At 43.4% G+C, this 23,265-nt stretch overlaps 1 protein-coding gene across 2 annotated transcripts in view; it reads right to left on the bottom strand.

Annotated features, from left to right (window-relative positions):
• The window catches only part of RAD54B (RAD54 homolog B), a 124,060-nt gene that overhangs the window by 34,162 nt on the left and 66,633 nt on the right, over positions 1 to 23,265 (bottom strand). For both annotated transcript variants that reach the window (XM_048841216.2, XM_048841217.2), the window contains exons 4-6: positions 5,053 to 5,253; positions 1,692 to 1,979; positions 282 to 444 (exon numbers count right to left, since the gene is read on the bottom strand). In XM_048841216.2, coding sequence (XP_048697173.2) covers positions 282 to 444; positions 1,692 to 1,979; positions 5,053 to 5,253 — 652 coding nt within the window. The remainder of the gene's footprint in view (positions 1 to 281; positions 445 to 1,691; positions 1,980 to 5,052; positions 5,254 to 23,265) is intronic.

The raw sequence follows: 23,265 nt of genomic DNA, 5'->3' as shown, positions 1-23,265 counted from the left end.
TGCCGCAGCGTGCCAGGCAGCAGTCCTGACCCCAATCCCGGACCCCACCATGTGGCAGCCCAGGCCCTGGACCCTGCCACCCTTTAGCATACAGCTGGGCCACAGCTGTGGGCTAATTGGGCTGCATGCAGCCCGCAGCTGGAGAACCACTGGTTTATAGGATAATTCAACCATTCTCTTCTAACAGAGAAATACAGAATGCATCTCAATTTTGGGTTTTTTTTTTTTAAACACGCTAAAAATTACCAGAGTTAAAATTAATAGGACAGTTATTCTCCTACCTCATTCCCATCACACACTCGTACAGGAATACAATTCCTTCTTTCTGATGTGGGCGAAGATGATTTACAAGGTAAGGATCCACAACTACATCTACCACAGGTAAACCAGCCTTATTGAACATCCGCTGGTGATCTGGAGTTGGACGTGGCATAACTAAAGAATCTTAAAGTTCAACATATACACAGATGTGGTAAGAGATAATTTGAGTTCACTTCGTAAGCAAAAGGTATTATTATTCCAAGGTAACTATATCAAGTAACTATTTGCTAGACTTCAGTAACTGCTGAAAATTGCTTTTTAACATATTGGTCATTTCTAGACAAAGAATATAAAGAACAACAGTTGCTATTGTTATGTCTGAGTACCTAGATACAGTATAAATAATTTAAAAAAAATCTATTAAAACACTGCCGCATATCCTAAAGGTTTCAGAAGTGCTTTAAAAGTTTAATACCTATAAGAACTACTTCACCCATCATTTACTACAGTCTTCCACCTTTGGGATCAACTATAGCAGCTGTTCAATTGAGGATTACCAACAATAATCAATTTAGGACAGGAAATGAGGAAAAATACCTCATCCAATTAAAACTGCAAGAAGTACAGAACATAATTACTCAAAATAGAGTTTATCAGAACACTGTGGCTAACCTTCTATTTCTTTTACACACACACACTATTCTCATCATCTCCGCTCCCCCTCAAAGACTACAGAGGAATGGGTAGAATACTCTGGAGTCCATCAGCACTGGAAGGGGTTAACACTGAGCAACACAAGACAGTGAACAACACAGCACACCCTACTCATGTTTAGTTTAGACATCAACCCCATCCTGTGGGGTTCTGAGTGCTCTCAACTTCCATAGGAGTTGAGAGGCTCAGGTTGCAGGAGGCACTCAAATCCATCACAGGATCGGGCCCCCCAAAAACCAAAAATTGGAGAGAAACCCAGGTCTTTCACACAGCATTGCAGAAACAGACAAAATGCAGCCAACTCTGTGGTTGAACACAGTGCCCCAATCCACCCCTTCCCGCCCCCTTCCCTGAGCCTGCTGTGCCCTTGCTCTCCCCTTTCCCCCCCAGAGCCTCCTGCACACCACAAAACAGCTGATCGGGAGGTGCGGGGAGGGAGGGGGAAGGCGGTGATCGGTTTAAGGATACTAACACTTTCTCAAATGTCAGTGACACAGCCTCCAGTCTCATGCTTTACAGTACACCTGCCACTTGTAGAACAGAATCATGTTGTGGTGTTATTGGTTAAACTTGATTTTCACTGGGATACCCTAGATTCTCATTCAGTACTTGGACAGGGAACATAAAAACCTTGGTTATGCATTGAGCTTTCTTACAAAAGGACTTTTTTTACAAAAAGTGGATGCTTAAATAAACAACAGAATTTTAAATCTTACTTGATGCATTTGGATCATGGCGAGGTTTGTAGTTTTGGGACTCTTTAAGTAGATTTTTGTTAGTGCTTGGTTTGCAGACATTTTTGAATGGGCTACAGAATGGTTTCAAGGTACTTTGTGAAGAAGCAGTTGGGATTGTGGTGGATGACCCTACACCAGTCTGAAAACATTTGCCACTATTAAAGTCCTCTGCTGAAATTACACCCATCACTTCAATTTCTTTTCCTCCAATCATCAGCGTTTGACCTTCATCAAGACTTTCAAGGTCTTTAGATTTGTATCCAGTACCTACAAATAATAATTCATTTACTTACATTTAGCAATTAATTAGGACCACAGAGTGGGTATCACTGCCTTATTCAACTGCAGGAAGTGAAAACAGAAATGTCATCAAATCCTTTAATAATCAAGCATATGAATTTGAATAACCTTTCATAACTAAGAAAACAAAGTGGCGACAAGTTTTTTCATTCAAGTGAAAACAGATTCAAGTAGATCCGTTTTTTTCTTGGTATTGTGAACATAACATCACATCATCTGGAAATCGTTGTACCAAATATTTTAAAAACTGCTGTGAATTATCCTCTTATAACTGAATATAAGCATGCATTTAGATATTGGAGTACCCAATCACATCTTAACAAAGCGATTGTCTCATTGACCACTCCTCTTCCCCCCCCCACCCCACTCATGATCAAAAGAACCACTTTCCTGTCCCATTTGCAATCTCATTATATGCCTGTGGCAATCACGGCAATGGCTTAAATGGAAAAATATAAAAACAATATATTTTAGCTGCCTTTTAATGCAAGTTAGCAGATAGATATGGGGGGAGCCTGCATCATCTGACCAACCACCTCTCTGCAACAAAAAGCAAGTACTCTGTGTACTGCTAGTAATAAGCGGGGAAAATATCTGATCACTCCTCCATCTAAAAACTCAGTTTGGTTCTCTGACAAGAAAGTGCGGCTATTCCAATTTTTAGACTGTGACACTCAAGTAAATTGAAGTGGTTGTGGAAGCCTGGTGAAATTGGTATCCGTGTCAATGGCTGCTTCAAGCACAGAGATTTGATTTTTCTGCAGCTTTGCCTTGAAAGACCAGAAATGTTTTTATGCTGGAAAGATTAAATATCCATATTTAGCTTTCTACTAGTTCTGGAAAGCGCCATGTGCTTTATACTTACCTAGATCAGGACCTTCAGTATGACCCTAAATGAAGCTAATGTGATTTCAACAAAAAACTCAGCAGGGTGGTTGATGCATTCCAGACATTTCTTATTCTCTCACTCACTTTTTTTTTTTAGTCAAGCAAGTCAGTGTATATATAGTTTTGATACAAATTAAATTAAATTTGTAAAGTCATGGATTATTTTTCAATTAAAGTGCCTGACAGCAGCAGAGTTTGCAATGCTAGGGTTGTAACAAATTGTTAGAGGGCCATCTCTGTCTTAAATTCAAATACAAGTGTGTTTTGCAGCAACACATTGTAAACTTGTAGTTTCTTACTAAATAATCTACTTTGGCTTTGCTGGCAACTTAAATTATCGCTGGTCTTTCAGGCAAAATTTTTGAGCTGACTGCAACCTATAGCTTACGAGCCTTATTTTTTCCTCTTAATATAAAATCAAAATGTATCTTACAGTAGCTGCTACTAAAAATTGCAGCACCATCAACTCTGGCTTGCGTTTCAGGCAAAGGCAATATTTATAGATACTTCACTGTAGCGGAAAAATGCAGCTCCAGTGTCACCAGACCCCTGATCAGAACGTTAACAAGTAACACATTCAAATGGAGGTTCAGCCTTAGGGCTGTCTGCTCAGCTGTGAATTTGTCCCTGGTGCAAACCCACTTCTCCACGGCATTATTTGTGTGGCTGATGTCAACAAGGCCCAGCCCCTCCCTTTTGGCAGCTCTACTGATCTGCTCGGCCCTTCTTTTCTAGCCCCTCTCCTTGGACTGGCAGCTCAATGCTTTTGCCCCTGATGTAACTCAGTCCGCCCCATTTTCCCCTGTACTTTTTGTCTAGTGGGCAGGAAACATTATCCTTTTACTTGTCCAAAAAACATTTGTACTTGTCCTGGGTTTCTGTGTAATAGTTATTTTTCTCCCATTCTGACCAGCGGTCCAGAGACCAGAGTTTGGTCATCACTAATTTACAGGATTTATAAACAGCTTCATTTCACCTCATTCATAGACTGTAAGATCAGAAGGGACCATCATGATCATCTAGTCCAGGGGTGGGCAAACATTTTGGCCCGAGGGCCACATCAGGGTGGAGGGCTGGGTAGGGAAGGCTGTGCCTCCCCAAACAGCCTGGCCCCTGCCCCCTGTTTGCCCCCTCCCACTTCCCGCCCCCCTGACTGCCCCCCTCAGAACCCCTGACCCATCCAACACCCCCTGCTCCTTGTCCCCTGACCGCCCCCTCCCGGGACCCCTGCCCCTAACCGCCCCCCAGGATCCCACCCCCTATATAACCCCCCCTGACTGCCCCCCCAAACCTCCACCCCATCCAACTGCTCCATGTCCCCTGACTGCCCCCCGGGACTCCCTGCCCTTTATCTAACCCTCCGGCCCCAGCCCCCTTACCATGCCACTCAGAGCAGCATGTCTGGCTGCTGCGCCACCCACCCAGAGCCAGACACGCAGCCGCGCCGTCCAGAGTGGGGGGGAACAGCAGAGGAGGGGCCGGGGGCTAGCCTCCCGGGCCAGGAGTTCAGGGGCTGGGCAGGATGGTCCTGTGGGCCGGATGTGGCCCACGGGCCGTAGTTTGCCCACCTCTGATCTAGTCTGATCTCCTGCACACTGCAGGCCACAGAACCTCACCCACCCAACTCCTGTACTAGACCCCAACCTCTGGCTGAATTATGGATGTTCTCAAATCATTATTTAAAGACTTCAAGTTACAGAGAATCCACCATTTACACTAGTTAAACCTGCAAGTGACCCATTCCCCATTCTGCAGAGGAAGGCAAAAAAAACCGCAAGGTCTCTGCCAATCTGACCTAGGGGAAAATTCCTTTCCGCCCCAACAATGGCAATGAGTAAAACCCTGAGCATGTGAGCAAGACCAACCAGACAGATACCTGAGAAAGAATTCTCTGTAGTAACTCAGAGCCCTTCCCATCTAGTTCTCATCAATGGCTGTTGAAGTTATTTGCTGCTAGCAGTCACAGATCAGCTACATACCATCGTAGGCAGTCTCATCTTACCATCCCCTCCATAAACTTATCAAGCTCAGTCTTGAAGCCAGTTAGGTTTTTTGCCCCCACTGTTTCCTTTGGCATTTTTTGCTCCCATTCAAAACACACACTATTTTTAGGCCAATGTTTAAGTAACAACTATATGTAAATCTATAATACCTCTTCCAATGTCTTTGCCTTCCATATCATTCAGTATCACAGACTTTCCTTTTGCAATAAGAACAGCATCACCTTCCCACTTCTTGTGTTTTTTCTTTGAAGCCTTACACCACACAACACTGAAGTATTTTGCAAGGCAGTCAGGTTCGTCTTCCTCTTTCTTGTGTCTTGCTATTTCTGGTGTTGGTACATACACTGGCTCTAAAAAGAAGCAAAATGAAGAAGAATATCAAAACATTTCTGTTGATGTAGAAAAATTATTTAAAAAAAAATCAACACTATCATCAGTTAAGTGCAGTCTGTGCATTTCCTGCTACACAAACATAAGATGTCATGGTCCCTGTTCTGAGTAGCTTACAATCTAATTGAGACAGAGACATCGTAATTCAGGCTTAAAACAATGGATGGGGGTGCAAGCTCAAAGGGGCACTAATTTTACAAAATACTGTGTGGAAAGTATATGCTTTAAGGAAAGATTTTCAAGTAGGAGGGAGTTATTTAGCCCATGAAAAAGAGGTAGTTCCTGGTGTGGAATGGAAAGAGGAGACAGTGGGTGAGGGATAAAAAGGAAGTTTTGGGAAAAACAAAGCGGTGAGAAGAAAAGAAGAAGGAAATGAGAGTACGGTCTCAGATGAGGAGGAGATGAGCAATGCCTTGAAAGTGAAGATGGGAACTTAGAACTCAATGCAGAAGGGGAGGCAAGTGAATAGATTCACAACTAAAGCCAAAAGATTGAATTCAGAATAACTATTAGTGTAGCTTTAGAAAACCTGAAAATAGCTAGAAAATAAAACTGTTTTACATTTCCAGTTGAAAGAATAGTTCACCCACTTTCTTTGTAATATATTAAAAACCATCCACTATCCTAAAATCCTGAAAAACAGCATGACTTGAGATTGCAGCAAACCAAATGTTTCAACCTAAAATAGTCATAAATTTGGCAGCATTGCAGCTACTTATATCTATAATCAATGCAAGTATTTGCTGAATATAATTAGGTTAATACCTTTAAGGATTCTCAACATTACAAACAACAGTTGTCTATACTATTGAATAAAGACAAAGATCACATGCCTGCCATGAGTTACCAGTCTGGCATGAGTCAAGTAACAATAGAGCAAGTCTGCAGAATTATCTGAAGGAAAATCTGAAACACTCCTTTTTAGCAAAGCACATGTGCACAACATCAAAGTGAAAACCAGACTAATTTTCATTAAAATACCCTTGCATGCTGGTCAAGGCTTAATCAGCTTGCTCCTTTGATTCCATCTGGATTCAGCACTATACAGATTTGACACTAAAAGACTGCTCATACAAAAGACTAACTCTTCTTATGTGCTTATACTTAGACAAAAAGGAGAAAATATAAAATTCCATCTATAATAATGACCAGAGAAAAAGGGAAATCAAATAACCTGAACATCACTTCTTATGGTAATTGTTTAAAAAAACCCCAGCAAAACATGATTAGATTAACTGCCTAAAAATTAATCTAAATTATCAGATGAATGTTAACTTTATCATTAATAAAACAATATATATGCAAGATATTTTATTTATTGATAGAAATTTTCATGCCACAGCACTTTACAAATTTCAACCCCAGTCCCATAGAGGGATCCACTCCCTTGGAGCTTTGGTTATGTGCAGAGTCCCTGAAGTAAATGGGACTCCTCGGGTGAATACGCATACTGAATATATACATGTGGATCCACGGTAGAAATGGTTCCACCTCGAAGGTGCAACAAAGCAGCTATTTAAGAGTACACAGCAATGCTACACAATGACTAGAAGCAACAAAAAAACCCAACCCCAAAACAAAACAAAAAAAACCCTCCTCTTTTGCACCTGAAAATACAGGGAGAATTTAATGTATCTGGAGTGTGGTAATTTGACTAAGACACATGAAAAAATCCTTGCACTTTTGCAAAAAGTACCGAAGACCTATCAATGGACAGAAGTAGTCAGGGTGGTGGGTTTTTGTTTTTTGTTTGGTCTGATCCTAACAATGGCAGCTACAGCAGTACAGTGCTCTTATCATGATGCTGGGGCACTGGTTCAGTATCATCAGAGGAAAGAATGCCCTCTACTAACTTACCAACACAACTTCCTGCAGCTGTTTTAGATAAAAAGCATTGCAGATCCATCCAGCACTTAAATACTATGGTAATGGTGCAGAGAAAACCCTTAAGATAGTGAAAAATACGAAGGACTGAACTTGCTCGGCTTCAAATTCCTAAGTTTAAAGTGGATCACAAAGCAAATATAGAATTGCCATCTCTACATTTTAATGTGCAGCTTTCAATTGCCTTCTCCTTTTAAGATTTTAAATGTACATTCCTGCAAGAACTGGAGACTTGTTGACAGCTGAACGTCCTTCCTCTTCACAAAAGGATGGACATCGTCAAGTGGGTGAACACTTCTTCCCTTTCTCTTACATAGCCCTCAGAGACGAGTTCACAGAGCCTTCACGCCCGTTTTACAGCCGCTGCTTTTTACCCGAATGATTCTATTTAAAAATGTACCTGGGTATTCTTGGTGTGAACAGCCAGTTAGTTAGTTGCCAAGCCAACATTAATCCCGCAAAGTATTTTAAAGCAATTTAAAGCAACAAAATAGGACATAATGGTAAGTTTGGGAACTATTAGCTTTTGGAAATGAGATTTTTGCAACGAACAGTTCTTGAAGCAATTCGCCCCAGAGTGAAGAAAGCCAGATAACAGTATCCCATATGACATCCACATGCTCAGTGAGAAAACTAAAGATTAGGTAAAACATTATATTGCTGAGGTTCATTCCCCAAGTCCACCTTCTGAATCATCATTGCAATTTACATATACAAAATAGCTGGGTTGCGTATCTTTCTGTTGTACCCAAAATAGTCTCATTATTACCACTGCAGCATAGTCCTATGTCAAAATGTCGAGATATTTGGCTATGTTTGCAGCAATATTTCATGCTTTTAAAATAAGAATATTGTCAGATTAAAAATCATTACACACGCCCAAAATATTCTTACATGTATGGTTGTTAATGCCAGAGACTATACGATCTGTAAGAAGCTATTGGTTTGTCTATCAGGACATTAGTGTGTGGTAAGACAGAGTGTGCACTCTACAGTCTACTAGTTTGCAGGCAGTAACATCCCCTGGACACAGCCACAGAGCACTAAAAGTTCCATAGTGCATTCTGACATACCCCTGTTTAATCATCAAAGCACACCAAGGAACTTTTAAAGTGTGCTATAGCAGCATCCACATGGGATTTTACTGCACAGAAAGATAGTGCGCTGTAGATTCACACACTGGGTTGCCACACACTTACAAGCTGTTTAGACAAGGTCAATATTTACTTAACATCATCAATGACATTTGTTTACTTATATTCAACCTTGCATTCAATTTGGAAAATACCAATCGACTACTGAGTTTTTCACTTTTGTTTGTACACAGTATCTAATCAATTTAACATGAAGGTTTTAGTCCAATAGCAGAATGTTTGCAAACAGTGGGTGAAATTTTTCAGGCAAATAGTTTGGGGGGGGGGTGGAGGAGGAGGAGGAGAACAGTTTGGGTCGATTCAAAACAATTCATGAATTTCACAAATAGTTTTGGTCATTTACAAAACAGCTAGAGGAAGAGGCGGTGATGGTGCCCTCCATTATAACCTTTTGCCCAGTGGTTAGGGCACTCACCTGAGATTTGGGAGACCAAGGTTCAAATTCCCACTCCAGAAAAGACTCAAAACAGACTTGTTCAATTCATTACACATTCTGAAAAGTTTCAGATTCAGTTCGACCCAAACCAATTTCTTTTTAAATTTTCGGAACGGTCACCAAATCAAAAAAATCATTTATTCACCTAGCTCAACGTTTAAATCATTTGGTGTAAGGCTGACGCACTCCATACAGCTGCTAAGGGCAGTGTTTGGTAGCAGAATACAGAGCAGCAGCTTGGACAGTGAAATTACTGCTAGCTGAAGGCATCCAAATACAGTTGCTTTTGCCGATGCCCTAGAAATGAAGCTACACTTGTACATTGTGATCTCTCTTGTTGCTTCTGGTTATTATCTTGCACACAGACTAACAGAAATATGTGCGTACTATAAACAAAAAGAGATTGATTCCCTATCTGTGTCCACTAATTTCTCTCTCAACAAACAAAAAGCCCACTTTATAAAACTAAACTCTTCATGACCACTAAGAAGCTGTTGCAGGTGACGTGGTCCTTCTTCCTGAACTGAGAGAATACAGCTGAAGCATTATGGTCCAAAGGCTAAAATGCAGAGACTATAAAAGTGGGTATTTACAATAGGTGAAACAGTAAGTCCTTAAGTTTCAATATTTCAGCAAATGCTTGTTCTATGTGAGAATGAATTCCTGTAAAATGATGGAGTTGATGATTTATAGAAAATGGGGATGTGGGAGGAAAAAGAAAATAAATGCTGCAGTGGCAAATTAGTGTAACCAGTTTCTGCAGAGCAGGTTTAGGGTAGACACTGATTATACCTGCACAGAGAAGTAAAAGGAAATCTGAAAGAATGCAAAATTTAAATAAAATATGCATTCCCAAATTAATCTGCAGCACTGTGTACAGCAGCTTAAATGAGAAATTCCCATAAGGAATGCAGCATGCTCCAGTGGACACTACAGGACGAGGAGTCAGGATCCTGGCTTTGCCAACACACACGGTTTGATCTTACTCAAGTCATTTGACTCCTCTATGCTTTAGTTTCCCTCATCTGTAAAATGTACATAAAGGTATCTACCCCTCTGTAAAGTGCTTTGAAATCTCCTGATAAAGCACTGTTTAAGTGCAAGTATTACTGTTCAAAAGAATAAGAAATCTGCTTCTAATTCTGCCACGTGATCATAAAAAAGGACAGATGAAGCCAAAATTTAGTTCAGAATATTTGAACATCCCAGCATACAACAGAATTTGGACCTAGAGCTTGTATTCTGACCCTTCTCTACAATGAAATGCCACCTTTGTATATTGGTATCTGAAATTAAATCCATTCCCGTACACATTCTTAAAACATATGCTTAGCAGAGACCAGGCTCTTTATGTCTTCTGAGGATCAACAGAAGTTTTATTTTACTTCAGTTTCATACTAGCAATCAGAATAGTTAAGAGAGCAAATGAAAAATAGTACACAAATTCAGAAAACAGCTCTTTGCACTGTAGCTAGGTATTCTGTTACACATGGAGTGTGTATACATTATATTTAAAATTGCATGCTAATCTGAGATCCAGGAATATCTAACCCAACATTATGATAGAAAGATAATGTTACCTTAATTCTAAATTCAGGCTAGAAATAAAACACACATTTTTAACAGTAACTACTTGCACAAGTTACCAAGGACTGTGGGGGCTTCTCCATCACTGTAAATTTTAAATCAAGATTGCTAGTTTTTCTAAAAAATATGCTTTAGTTCAAACACGAATTAATTCAGGGCACTTCTGTGTCCTGTGTTATACAGGCAGTCAGACAAGATGATTGCAATGGTCCCTTTTTGCCTTATAATCTATGACTCTCACAATGGTGTTGTGGAAATAGATGCATTAATATTTGTGAAGAACTCCGATAGTCTAGTGATGAGTGCCATAAAAAAAAAAAAAAAACTATGAGGAAATTGATAGTTCTGTCTGCAGGCCAGGACTGAATAGCATGCAACAAATAAGACATACGGCCACACATTGAACAATGGAACACTGAAAAATCTCCATCATCAGAGATTTTTAGGAGGAGGTTAGATAAACACTTGTCAGGGATGATAATACTAAAATAATATTTAGTCCTGTCTTGACTGCAGGGGACTGGATTAGAAGACTTCTCAAGTCTCTTCCAGTTCTACAATTCGATGATTCTATGAATGAGGAAAAAATAAAACATCGTATAGCTGCTCACTACATGACCACCATCTAGACTGTGCACTGACTGAAGCAGGGGTTCTGTGGAAAAAAATAGTATGTGATCATGTAATTAAAGACTGTTTTATAATTCTTACACACCATGGGGCAAAATTAAGGTTACACAGGCACTCTTAATTCTGACATTTCCTAATGTTTGAGTGCTTGACTTTGCCATCTTAATAATGTTCTTTTAATGCAGTTTTGTGTGTTCATGCATATGTGTGTCATAATAATAGGAGAGTTGTGATGGCCTTAACTATAGCAGTTGTGAAATGACTGCATTGTAACTTCACCTCTTAGCAAAATATTTAGCTCTTAAGGATACTGCTTTAATGGGGGATGATAGGTAGAGAAGATTTCCAAAACATGGCTTCTAAGGATACATCTTCACTATCCGCCGGATCAGCGTGTAGTGATCAATCTATCAGGGATCGATTTATCGCGTCTCATCTAGATGCGATAAACCGATCCCCGAATCAACACCTGTACTCCACCTCTGCAGGAGGAGTAAGCGGAGTCTATGGGGGAGCCGCTGGGGTTGACTCTCTGCTGTGAGGACAGCCAGGTAAGTCGAACAAAGAAGTTGCATATCTTAGTTCGAAACCACGCCCCCCAGTGTAGCCCAGGCCTAAGTGGAAAAAATGTTCTTAAACCTTTCTACTGTCTGGAAAAACCAACTGACTCTAGCATTCACAGTAAAAATTTAATGAACTAATTTGAAAGCTTCTGATAAGTTCACAGAAATAATTATGCATGTCCTATCATCAAAGGCAACAGCAATATCTTTGACAATTCTGGAATGCGCAGGCATCAGATGGTGCACTAAACCAGATTACCTAAATAAAATGTTGAATCCATTCAAATGTCATCCAAGTTGACTGTTTACAATGTCTTCTAAGATGTTAGAACACACAGATCAATTCTAACATCTTTATATAAATAAAAAACCAAATACTGTTCAGTGACAAATTAAATGCAGGTAAGACTTTAGAAAGTAAAATATACACTTGAATGCCATGTACAGTATTTTGTATGTTATTGTAAAATGTGTATTTATAATTATTTGATATCTATTCATTTTTTTCTGTTTATAAAAATAGAAAAACACCCAGTAAACGTCATCACTACATACATTTTTACTAATACAAAAGTTATGATATTTAACAATCACGAGTTAATTGTACCATAGTCAAAGGGGTCACTTTTCAAAGCATTTCATAGGGATTTAGTCATATAATTCACATTAAATGTTAATGGGAGGCATGCAGCTAAATCCTCATATGCCACACTGAAAATATACCGCTTGGCATTCTCTGAAGATGTGCCAGTTTATTGCAACTTTTTTGAGGTGTTTTGCGGAGGGGGACCCCCAAACTATTAAAAAGATGGACTATTTGTGATTTACAAGTCTTCATAGTTTCCAGAAACCCAATAGAAGTGAAGCAAAGAGTAAGTAGGCAAACAGGGGTTTATTAAGATTATGCATACTTGGTATTAACATCTATGTTAACTCATATCTGAGGAAAATCTGATTTACTTACTTGTTTGGGTTTATTTACTTTATTTATTTATTTATTTGCCAGCGATAACCTTCGATTGGCTTGAATAATATTGACTCAGAAAATCAACAATGGGCCATTAATGTTTCTATTCTGTATTTTAAAGAGCATTTATCAATAAAACATATTATATCCTCTGCAGTGAGTAGGAAACACAAACTATTCCTAGCCAGTCTAAATAATTTAGACATGCCTGTTTAAAATTCATGAAATTACCCTGGAAGAAGGTGGTACTTTAGCATTTTCATGTGTTATGAAGGAATGATTACTGACTGAGGACATTACTGGAGGGGAAGGAATAATATTTCCAAACCAAGTTACATAAATATGATTTACATAAATGTAATCCATTCAATAGTTCAAGCAGAAAAATAATGTTTAGGGCCAAAACTCAACAAAGCTGGTGCATAAGTTGTAACTTGCACCAGGAAAGCACACTGTGCCAGAGGGGGGAAATTCATTCCTGTGGAGGGTAAATGGTGGTTACTGTGTTGTCCTTGCTTGTCTAGATCGCAGGAAAATGGAAGCAGTTTTAAATTACAGGGGCTCCAATGCAAATTCACAAACATGAACTTCTGCAGGAAACCACAGATTCAGGCTCCATAGGGCCGGCTTTATTTTAAATCAGTCCTGCCCATTTTTGGAGCTGAACTGACCCCTAACCTATGGAGGCATACACACACGAAGACGTAGCAGCTTTCAATCAACACAGTCTAGTTTCCAGTACAATTTCCAAGGAATCAAATCCCTCTACTTCCTTTTATACCAGGGGTGGGCAAACGTTTTAGCCTGAGGGCCGCATCGGGTTTTGGAAATTGTATGGAGGGACGGTTAGGGGAGGCTGTCCCTCCCCAAACAGCCAGGCATGGCCAAGCCCCCGCCTCCTATCCGCTTCTCACCCCCTGACGGCCCTCCACGGGACTTCTGCCCCATCCAACCCCCCCTGTTCCCTGACAGCTCCCCCAGGACCCCTGCCCCATCCACACACCCCCTTCTCCTTGTCCCCTGACTGACCCCCGAACCCCCACCCCTGACTGCCCCCCACAGCCCCATCCAACCCCTCCTCTCATTCCTGACTGCCCCCCACCCGGGGACCCCTGCCCCATCCAACCACCACGTCTCCCTTTCCCCGACTGCCTCCAGAACCCCTGCCCCTGACTTCCCCCCGCCACCCATCCAACCCCCTCTCCTTCCTGACTGCCCCCCACCGGAACCCCTGCCCCCATTCAACCCCCTTGTTCCCCCGACCACCACCCCAAACCCCCTTGGCCTCTATCCAACCCCCTCTGCTCCCGGCCCCTTTACTGCGCTGCCTGGAGCAACAGTGGCTGGCAGCGCTACAGCCTCGCTGCCCAGCCACAGCCAGCCACAGGCATGGCGGCACACTGAGCTGAAGCTGCGGGGGGAGGGGGAACAGCAGGGGAAGGGCCGGGGGCTAGCCTCCCGAGCCAGGAGCTCAGGGGCCAGGCAGGAGAGTCCCGCGGGCCACATGTGGCCCGCAGGCTGCAGTTTGCCCACCTCTGTTTTACACCAATGTAAATTCTTCCACTCACATTTGTTCCACAGGTGGCTTTAGCCCTACTTTTCTAGTTGCCTTTTTATTTATTTGTAATAGCATTAAGGACTATCTCATTGGTCTCTTTACAGCATATAACAGTTTTAAATTTGTCACCCAAAGACGTGTTATATACTCTTTACAGGGTTCATTTGCATTTTAAGGATTAAAATAACGAAACAAGTTCAAACATACTTAAAATAATTTCTGGATTTTTACTAAAGTTAATTTTAGAACAGTGCTCATTTTTGCATCTTAGAAATGGATTTACAAACAGCCTTCTTTAAAAACTATATTGATCTAAGGTATAGTAAGTTATCATAAAAACACTGGTGTCAGGGACACATTTTATCATCTAAGACTGTGCTGAATACTAGTATGTCTGCAAATGCAGACAAAGATTTTACTAAAATGAATTCAAATAGTAAGCAATCCAATTCACTGACAGTTGTTCCTAACGTAAGAGGACTGCCCCAACCATAACTTTTTCATCCCTCTACCTTCCCCACTGAGTTCTCTGTTTTAGTAGTTTTGTGGACCGGACCATAGTTTGAAGCAGGGAAGTACAATCCAGATGAAAATATTTGCGGCCTGCAAAGTACTGCAAGCCCCTGGAGGATGTTAATACTATCTTGCCAGGTGGCCAACTTATTTATTTTACACCCCCTGGGACCCCACGTGCACATGCACATCATCTGTTAAAAGAACTTTACTGTTAATATTGCAAAGTCAAGCATTGGGAAATGCCAGAATTAAGGTTGCCTGTGTAATCTTAATTCAGTCCTCTTGTGCATACGCATTATGATATAATCCTTAATTGATTGCATACTATTTTTTCCACAGAGCCCTTGCCTTACTCAATGCCCAGGATGGATCATGTTCACTTAACGTGGAGCTACTGAATATCTTGTTTTTGCCTCATTATTCGATGTGGAGCTCCATGCCTTCTTTATTTCACAACAGAATTATTCATTTCCTTCATGGGCTTTTCTATGGTGCTCATTATACGATATTTCAGTGCTTCACAAGTATCAGTTAATTTATTTTCGCAACAACCCTGTGAGATGAAGGGCTATTATTATCTCCATTTTACAGATGCAAAACTGAGGCACAGACCTCTGCAACTTCAGCTAATGGAGTATCTGATGGCCAAAGTTGGTTGGCATCCTATGTAGATCAGCATTAATGGGGGATAAGACATTTTGCCAGTGGGTTTCACAGATATTTTCTAACAGCAGAGGAATGGTGACACTCAGGAAAAAATAGTTACTAAGCTATTCTCAAAGAACAGTTACAGATGTGTTGCACATGTGCATTCCACTTCAAGTGTGTGCATCCCCTCTGCCCTAGAGTCAGAGATTTTCCCTCAGCAGTTCCTGTCAGGGGGGGGCCATGTGTCTGCTGCTGCTGCCACCTTGTGCTACTGCACAATGGAATAAAGGGCACTGACACCCCGACCATCCCCCAGTTCCTTCATACTGTATAGAGTCTGATATGGAGGAGAGAGGCAGGGCCGATGCAACCACTAGGCAAACTAGGCGGCCGCCTAGGGCGCCAAGTGGTTGGGGGCGGCCAAAAACACGCAGCGGGGAGGAGGTGGAGCGGAGGTGAGCTGGGGTAGGAGGGCGTGGGGAGGGCCGCCTACAGCAAGTAAAGGGTGGGGGCAGCGTACAGGGGAACCGCTCCCCAGCTCACCTCTTCTCCGCCTCCTCCCCTGAGCATGCCGCCCTGCTCTGCTTCTCTCCCTCCCAGGATTGGCACTGCAAGCCTGAGAGGTGGGAGAAGCGGAACGGCGGCAGCGTGCTCGGGGAGGAGGTGGAGCAGAGGTGAACTGGGGTGGGGAGTGCCGCACGGCTCCCTGGGCCGAGGGGAGGGCGGGAGGGGGGCGGGAAGCTGCCACACACGGCTCCCTGGGCCAAGGGGGTGGGGGAGCTGCCGCGGGAGGGGGTTGCCTCAGGGCTCCCAGGTGAGGGGGGCAGGCGCACGGTGAAAGTTTCGCCTAGTTTCGGCCCTGGGGAGAGGAGAGGGAGTCTTGGAATGGACATGTACTACACATCTCAAAGAACAATACAGTTACAGAACACATTAGTAACCATTCTTTTCTTCTAATAATTGCACATGTCCATTTCACTTCAGGTGACTCACAAGCAGCTCAATCTGGAGATGGGTTTCAGAACCTACCTGAACAATGCCTGAAGGTCTACTTGTCCAAACCTGGCATCATCTCTGGAATACTGAGATAAAGCATAGTGAGTTGTAAAGGTCTGCACTGTGGACCAAGTTGCAGCTTTACAAATGTCTGTTGTAGGTACTTGATCCAAAAAAATCCCGTGGAAGCTGCTTCAGATTTTGTAGAGTGTGCTGCCATTCTGCTTGCAGGGGATACATCAGCAATGTTAGCACAGTTGTATGCAAGACAAAATCCATGAGGAAATCCTCTGCGTCAAGAGTGGAAAGCCTTTCATCCTGTCTGCAACTGACAAGAAAAGCTGGGATGGCAATCTAAAAGACCTAGTTCCGTCCAAGTAAAAAGCCAACACCTTCTAACATCTAAGGTATAGTCTCTCTCCTCATCCTTACAATAATGGAGTTTAGGAAACAAAGTTGATAAGTACATGGGTTGATTGAGGTGGAATGCTGATATTACTTTAGTCTGGAATTTCGAATGTAGGCATAAGTAAATGTTGTCCTTATAAAAAAAACTGCAAACTGGGGGTCAGCTACCAATGCTCGTAACTCCACCACCCTTCTCAAAGAGATAATCGTTACCAAAAATAGTGCTTTCATAGACAGATGAAGTAAAGAGTAGGTAGCCATCGGTTCAAAAGACAGACCCATCAACCTTGTTATACCAGATTTAAGTCCCAGGAGGAAGGGATCCAGACCCTTTAAGAATTTAAGTGACATAGGATTAGAAAATACTGAGTTACCCGTAATTGGAACATGGAAAGTGAAGATATCTGCCAGGTGAACCCTGATTGAACTAATGGATAAACCTTGTTGTTTCAAGTAGGACAAGTAGTCCAAAAATGTTGGATAGAGGTGCAAGGAGAAACTCCCTTCTGTTTTGACCATAAGGAGAATAATTTCCACTTCAGCTGGTAAGTGTATCTAGTAGATGGCTTTCTACAATTTGTGAAGATGTTTTGCACATTCTCAAAACAGTCCACCTCATGAGAAGCTAACCATGGAGCATCCAGGCTATCAGATGGAGAGCAGGGGGGTTGGGATGTAGGGATGACTGTGGTCCTTGGAGATTGGGTCAGGTTCTGAAGGCAGTCTCAAAAGGAGCCCTGGGGGATAGGCTCAGCATACTAAAGAACCAATGCTGGCAGAGCCACGCCAGTGCTATGAGGATCATACAAGAATGATCATGCCTGAGCTTGAGCAACACCCTGGGAAGAAGTGGGAAAATAGGCCTGCAACAGCTTGTCCTTCCAAGATGATAGGAAAGCATCTGTCAGAAATCCCTGAGACCTGCCCTGGAACAAAAGACCTGGCACTTTGTTAAGACAAGTTGTAAACAGGTCAATATGAAGGACACGTTTATTTTGAAAAATGAATCTCATGATACGCAACCTGAGATACAGCAGGGATCCCAAGTGAAAGATCTGCTCAAGCGATCCACCAAGCTGTTCTGAGCACCCAGAAGGTGGGAGGCTTTGAGATGTATTACACTGGTGATACAAAACTCCCAAAGATGTAGTCTTCAGAGAGATGATCTGATCTGGCACCTCCCTGCCTGTTCCCGCAGAACATTGCCACAGTGTTGTCCGTGAAGACATGAAGATATTGTCCCTTGATGACAGTGAGAAAAGCTTGATAGGCCAGATGAATAGACAGCAACTCCCGCGTGTTTATGTGGAGATCCAAATCTTGTTGGACCCACAGATCTTGAGTTCTTAAGTCTCCTAGGTGAAGCCCCCAACCTAGAGAAGAAGTGTCTGTAACTAGTGTTAATATGTGAAAGGGAGGGGCAAAGGGAACAACCTTAAACACATTAGCCAGGTCTGTCCACCACACCAAGGAGGCTGGCACTCCTGCAAAGGAGGTTGGCACTCCTGCAGTGTCAGGACAGCTGGGCAATCAGCAGTGACTCAATCAGGAGCAGGCAGAGGGTGAAGCTGGCAGGCGCTGGAGCAAGGGAACAACCAGGCACAGACTAGAGTAGGAGCAATCTGTCAGTATTAACAGGCAGCTAGGAGTATCTCCAACAAGGAAGCAATGTTGAGCAGACTGGAGTGGCTGCTTTTCTTAGGAGCCTATACACCTGCCATGTGGACACCTTGTTAGACCCTTGCTTGTGGACTGGCTAGATCCTTAGGACTTTCTGGCTCAGCGATGACTCCTCAAACTCAGAACACTTATCATATGCAAGTACCTGAATCAACATGTCCAGTGGATGATGAACTAAGGAGTATGAGGACTTTAAACATCCCTGCAATTTCCTGAGATTAACTCTGGCATTCCAAACCACATACATACATACCTATGAGTCAATTTCTCATTGTTGTAAGCAAATGCTGGGTGAGGACATAGCTGAACCTTATCTTTGAAGAAAACAGTATAAGTGGGTTCCGAGGTCAAGGCCTGAAATTCCAGAACCCTTCTGGCCAAAGTAATTGCCACCAGGAAGGCAACCTTCCACAAGAAGAGCAGCAGGGAGCAAGATGCCAGGGGCTCGAAGGGTGGCCACATGAGCCTGGATCAGACCCCCAGGAGGAACTGGGTCACGAACTTGCAGGTGGAGACTTTCCAGACCCTTGATGAACCTGCTTCTCATCTCATGGGCGAAGACCAATCTGCCTTGGATCGGAGAATGGAACACCGAGATGGCTGTTAAGTGGACCTTGAGGACCACGATAGACCTTGGTGAAGGAGATTCTAGTCTAGGATGGACTGCAAGGATGCCTGAGCCAGGCTCCTCTCGGCTGCCCAGCATATGAAGCAATTCCACTTGGCCAGGTAGATGGCTCTAGTAGAGGGCTTTCTGCTGCCTAGCAAAAGCTGTTGGAGTTGCTCCAACCATGCTCTCTCCTCTGGATTCAGGCAGGCGAGGTTCGGATGGAGGAGTCCTGTGAAATCAAGTACGGTCTGAGTGGGAGCATCAGTGGGGCTGTGACTGCGAGATCTAGAGGCATGCCGGACCAAGGCTGATGAGGCCATGCTGATGCAATAATGATAACCTTCACCTTGTCCCCCTTGATCTTCAGAAAGACTTTGTGAACTCAGGGAATTGGAGGGATGGCGTGCAGCAGGCTGCCTGACCATGACTGTTGAAAGACATTGGACAGGGAACCTTTGTCTTGACCGTGCCTTGAGCAAAAGCAAGGACATTGTGTGTTCTGTGTGAGGGCGAATAGGTCCACCTAGGTCCTCCTCCCACAGATGGAGAGACCACTCACGGTGAGAGGGAAAAGGTTTCCTAAGGTGATCCGCCAACACGTTCCGCTGCCCAGGGAGATGAGATGCCTCCAGGTGAATGGAATGCTTCACGCAGAAATCCCATAACCTGAGAGCTTCTTGGCAGAGGACCTTGGACCGGGAGCCTAGCTGTTTGATGACATAAAACAGGTGGGTTGGGCAAGGAACACTTTGCAGGCTAGGTGTATTGTCCTGAGCACCTTTACATTTATGTGTAGGGATAGCTTTTCTGCTACCAGAGACCTTGGTTCCTGAGATCGTCGAGGTGAGGCCATCATACTACATCCGACGTGTCAGATGCCAACGTTATTGTGCACCATGAGGATGGAAATGAGCAAACACTCGAAGAAGGAGGATCAGATTCTGGTGCAACTGACTTCTACTTGGAGCCTGGATCGACTTCATATCAGCCAGTCATTCAGGCAAGGAAATAACTTGTATCCCTGCTTTCCTTAGGAACGTAGCCACCACCACCATGCATTCTGTAAATAATCGCAGGGCAACAGACAGGCTGAAGGGTACTGCTGTAAATGGAAAATGAATGTTGTTGATTAGAAATACTAGGAATCTCCTGTGGCTTTAATGGACAGCCACACGGAAATACATATCCTTCATGTTGAGGGCAGCGTACTAGTTGCCAGGATCCAGGGAGGGGACAATGGAGGTCAGGGTAACCATATGAAATCTTGTTTTCTTTATATATTTGTTCAGATTTTGCAGATCTAAGATGGGTCGGAGCCCTCCTTTTGCCTTTGGAATCAAGAAGTAACGCTAATAGAAACCCTTCCCTCAGAGAAGAGGGGGAACCTCCTCTATAGCTCCCAAATGGAAGAGAGACTGGATTTCCTGGAGGAGAACAGCCTCATGAGAGTGGTCTCTTAAAAGGAATGGGGATAGGGAGTGGAAGGGAAGGATGGAAATAAAGTGCAAGATGCATCCCTGTGGAGCAGGGATACATCTTGCACTTTAGAACACATCGATCTGTGGTAACACATCAATCTGCGGTAACATGGGACCAAGCAGATGGGATAGCCAGTCAGAAAAAAATGAAGGAGAAACTTGCAAGAGTGGATCTGGTAGTCTATCCTCGACAAGGTAGTCAAACATACTGCTTGGAATTTCTAGACTGCCTCCAGGAACCTGCCATAGATGAAAACTGAAGAGGTAGAGGTCTCCTCCTATGTTTTTTTCCCCCCCTTGGCTGAGCTGCTGCTCTCCTGCTCTACCCTTACGCAGCCCAGGTGGGTGGGAAAAGTGACATGGATGCAGCATTCCTGATGTCGTTCCTCACTCCCTCCCTCACAACCCCCATAGGAGAGAGCGGAGAAGCAGCGTTCAAGGGGAGGAGCGAGCAGCAATGCCAGCTGCTCCATGCATCCAGGTCTGTTTCCCCACAGGGGCACAGTAGAGGGGTGCAGGGGTTAGGGGTGTGGGAGGGAGAGTGCAGGGGTTGGGACGCAGGAGGGGGGTGCAGGGGTTGGGACAAAGGGAGCACAGTTTAGGGGTTGGGGAGCCCACAGGGACCAGGGGCAATTGTGGGGCACCCATGGGAACCGGGGCACCAAAATACAAGTTCGCCCAAGACACCATTTTTCCTAAGGCCAGCCCTGAAAGCAAGCCAACACACTCCAACTACCGACCACAGGTAGTAAGATGGAACCGAGGATGGTGCAAGATGGCTCCACCCTTTATACCATCATGGAGCAGCATAGGGCACATGCACCACACCGACAGGTAACACTGAGGAAAAAATCTCTGATTAGTGCACTGCGCACACATGCACACACACCCCTGAAGAGGAATGGACATGTGCAATCATTGAAGAACCATCTTCAGTTCCATCCTGGGCTCTGGAGGGGAGTGTTCTCTAGTGGGCACAGACTCTTATGCATCTTCCTCCAAGTGTGACCCCCTTCTGCTCCACCCCCTCCAACTTGCCCCTGTTCTGACTCTACCCTAACCCTGGATCCTCATCTTAGTCCCATTTGCTTAACCTAGGCAGTCCCAATTTCCACTATTCATGATTCTTATCACTGTCCCAGTCTCCTTGCCCAGCCATTGCCAGTTCCCTTGTGCGCACCCCCTAGCTCCTTGTCCTCAGTTTCCTTGCCCAGTCAGTCCTATCTCCCTTCCTGCCAGCTCCTCATCAGATATGTCTCTCCCACCGCAGCATTGCCTCCAATCATCCTCCACCCATATTCCCCATCCCCACTGACTCCCAGTCTCAATTGCTCTCCCCCAGGATCCTCATCCAGTATCAGTGCTCCTCCCCATCCCACCTTCCATCTCCTTGTTCCAGTAACTTTGCCCAGTCAGTCCCAGTTTCTCCCTCATACTCCGGTTTCTCGTCAGGTCTGTCTTCCCCCTGCAACTCCTCCATCTCACCCCACGGGTTCTCATCCCAGTCTCCTTGCCCAGCCAGTCCTAGTCTTCCCCATACCTAGTCATCCCATATATCCCCCGTACTTATAGCTCCCAAACCCTCCTCCATTTCCCTCCCAGGATCCTTGCTCAGCCAGTTTCAGTCTCCCCCCAGGTCCCAATCTCCTTGCCCAGCCATTACCAGTTCCCCACCCCTCAACTCTCAATATTCCTCTCCATGCCACCAGCCTCCTCCACCTCCCCCAAGGCTTTTTTGTACTAATCTACTTTCATCCCATCTCCCTGATCTGGGTCTCATCCCCTTTGCATTGAAATTGGACAGCTTCCTCCTCCTATGCTGCCTGGGCACAGCAGGGCACAGAGTATAGGAGACATTCTCCCTGCTCTTAGTTCAGATGCCCAGACCTGGCACTGCGGGAAGCAGCCCAAACCTGCAATTGCAAATCTTGCCCCACACTGGCACTTTCACTGCACTGCAGCAGTGTCCACGCATCATTTTATGGCAGGGAAAGCTGTTGCAATGTAGTTCACACCTTGGCTTATCACACAGTTACTCGCCATATAGACAACCTCTTAACAGTTAATTATAGGCAGTGCAGGTAGTACCAGCTATAGTTATATTTCCATTATAAAACACTGTGTTCAATGACTTATAACTTTGCCAAATTTTAACCATTCAGGCTGAAATTTCCCATGTAGGGTGTGTGCTTAAGGCTGAATTTTTTTTAAAAAAAGTTTTAGCTAAAATGGTTCTCCATTTGAGGAGATTCTTAACTTATGAGTGCTTAACTTTACAACCTTAACTTTTTAAACATTTTCTTTTGTTTTTTATAAAATATATGTGTTGATTAAACTTAAACAATATGGAGAATCAAAGTTATAACAAACTCCCTTCAGTTTGAAGAAGCTTTTGTGCCAAAAGCATTGGAACCATAAGTAACAGAAATAGTTTGGACCATAATGTGTATTTTATATAGAAATGAATGTACACAAGAACCTATTTAACAAATAATTAACAGGCACAAATATAGCAAAGTATTTGTTTTCTATTTTAAAACATATATTCTAACTGGTATGTTTAAAGGTCAACAAGAAGCCAGGTGAACCAAGATAAGGACTAAGTGACCACAATACTTATTAAATGCTGGTTAGAAGTCACAAGGAGACAGAAGAGTGATTCTAGCTTACCAACTGAAGTGAACAGAATGGAATTACTGATATACAGCTGTTTTGTCCTAATGTTTCATTAACTGCTACATTCATCCAAGCAAATGATTAAAATTGGTCTATACCACTGTGTAATGGATTGATTAAATCAATTTATAATTTATCAAAGAATGCAGAGAGATTCTACCTGAATGAACACATTTTCAAA

This window comes from Caretta caretta, chromosome 2, assembly GCF_965140235.1.
Source record: "Caretta caretta isolate rCarCar2 chromosome 2, rCarCar1.hap1, whole genome shotgun sequence".
NCBI classification, from domain to species: domain Eukaryota; kingdom Metazoa; phylum Chordata; order Testudines; family Cheloniidae; genus Caretta; species Caretta caretta.
The sequence above is the reverse complement of the archived record's forward strand: the minus strand, read 5'-3'. Positions and strand labels throughout refer to the sequence as shown.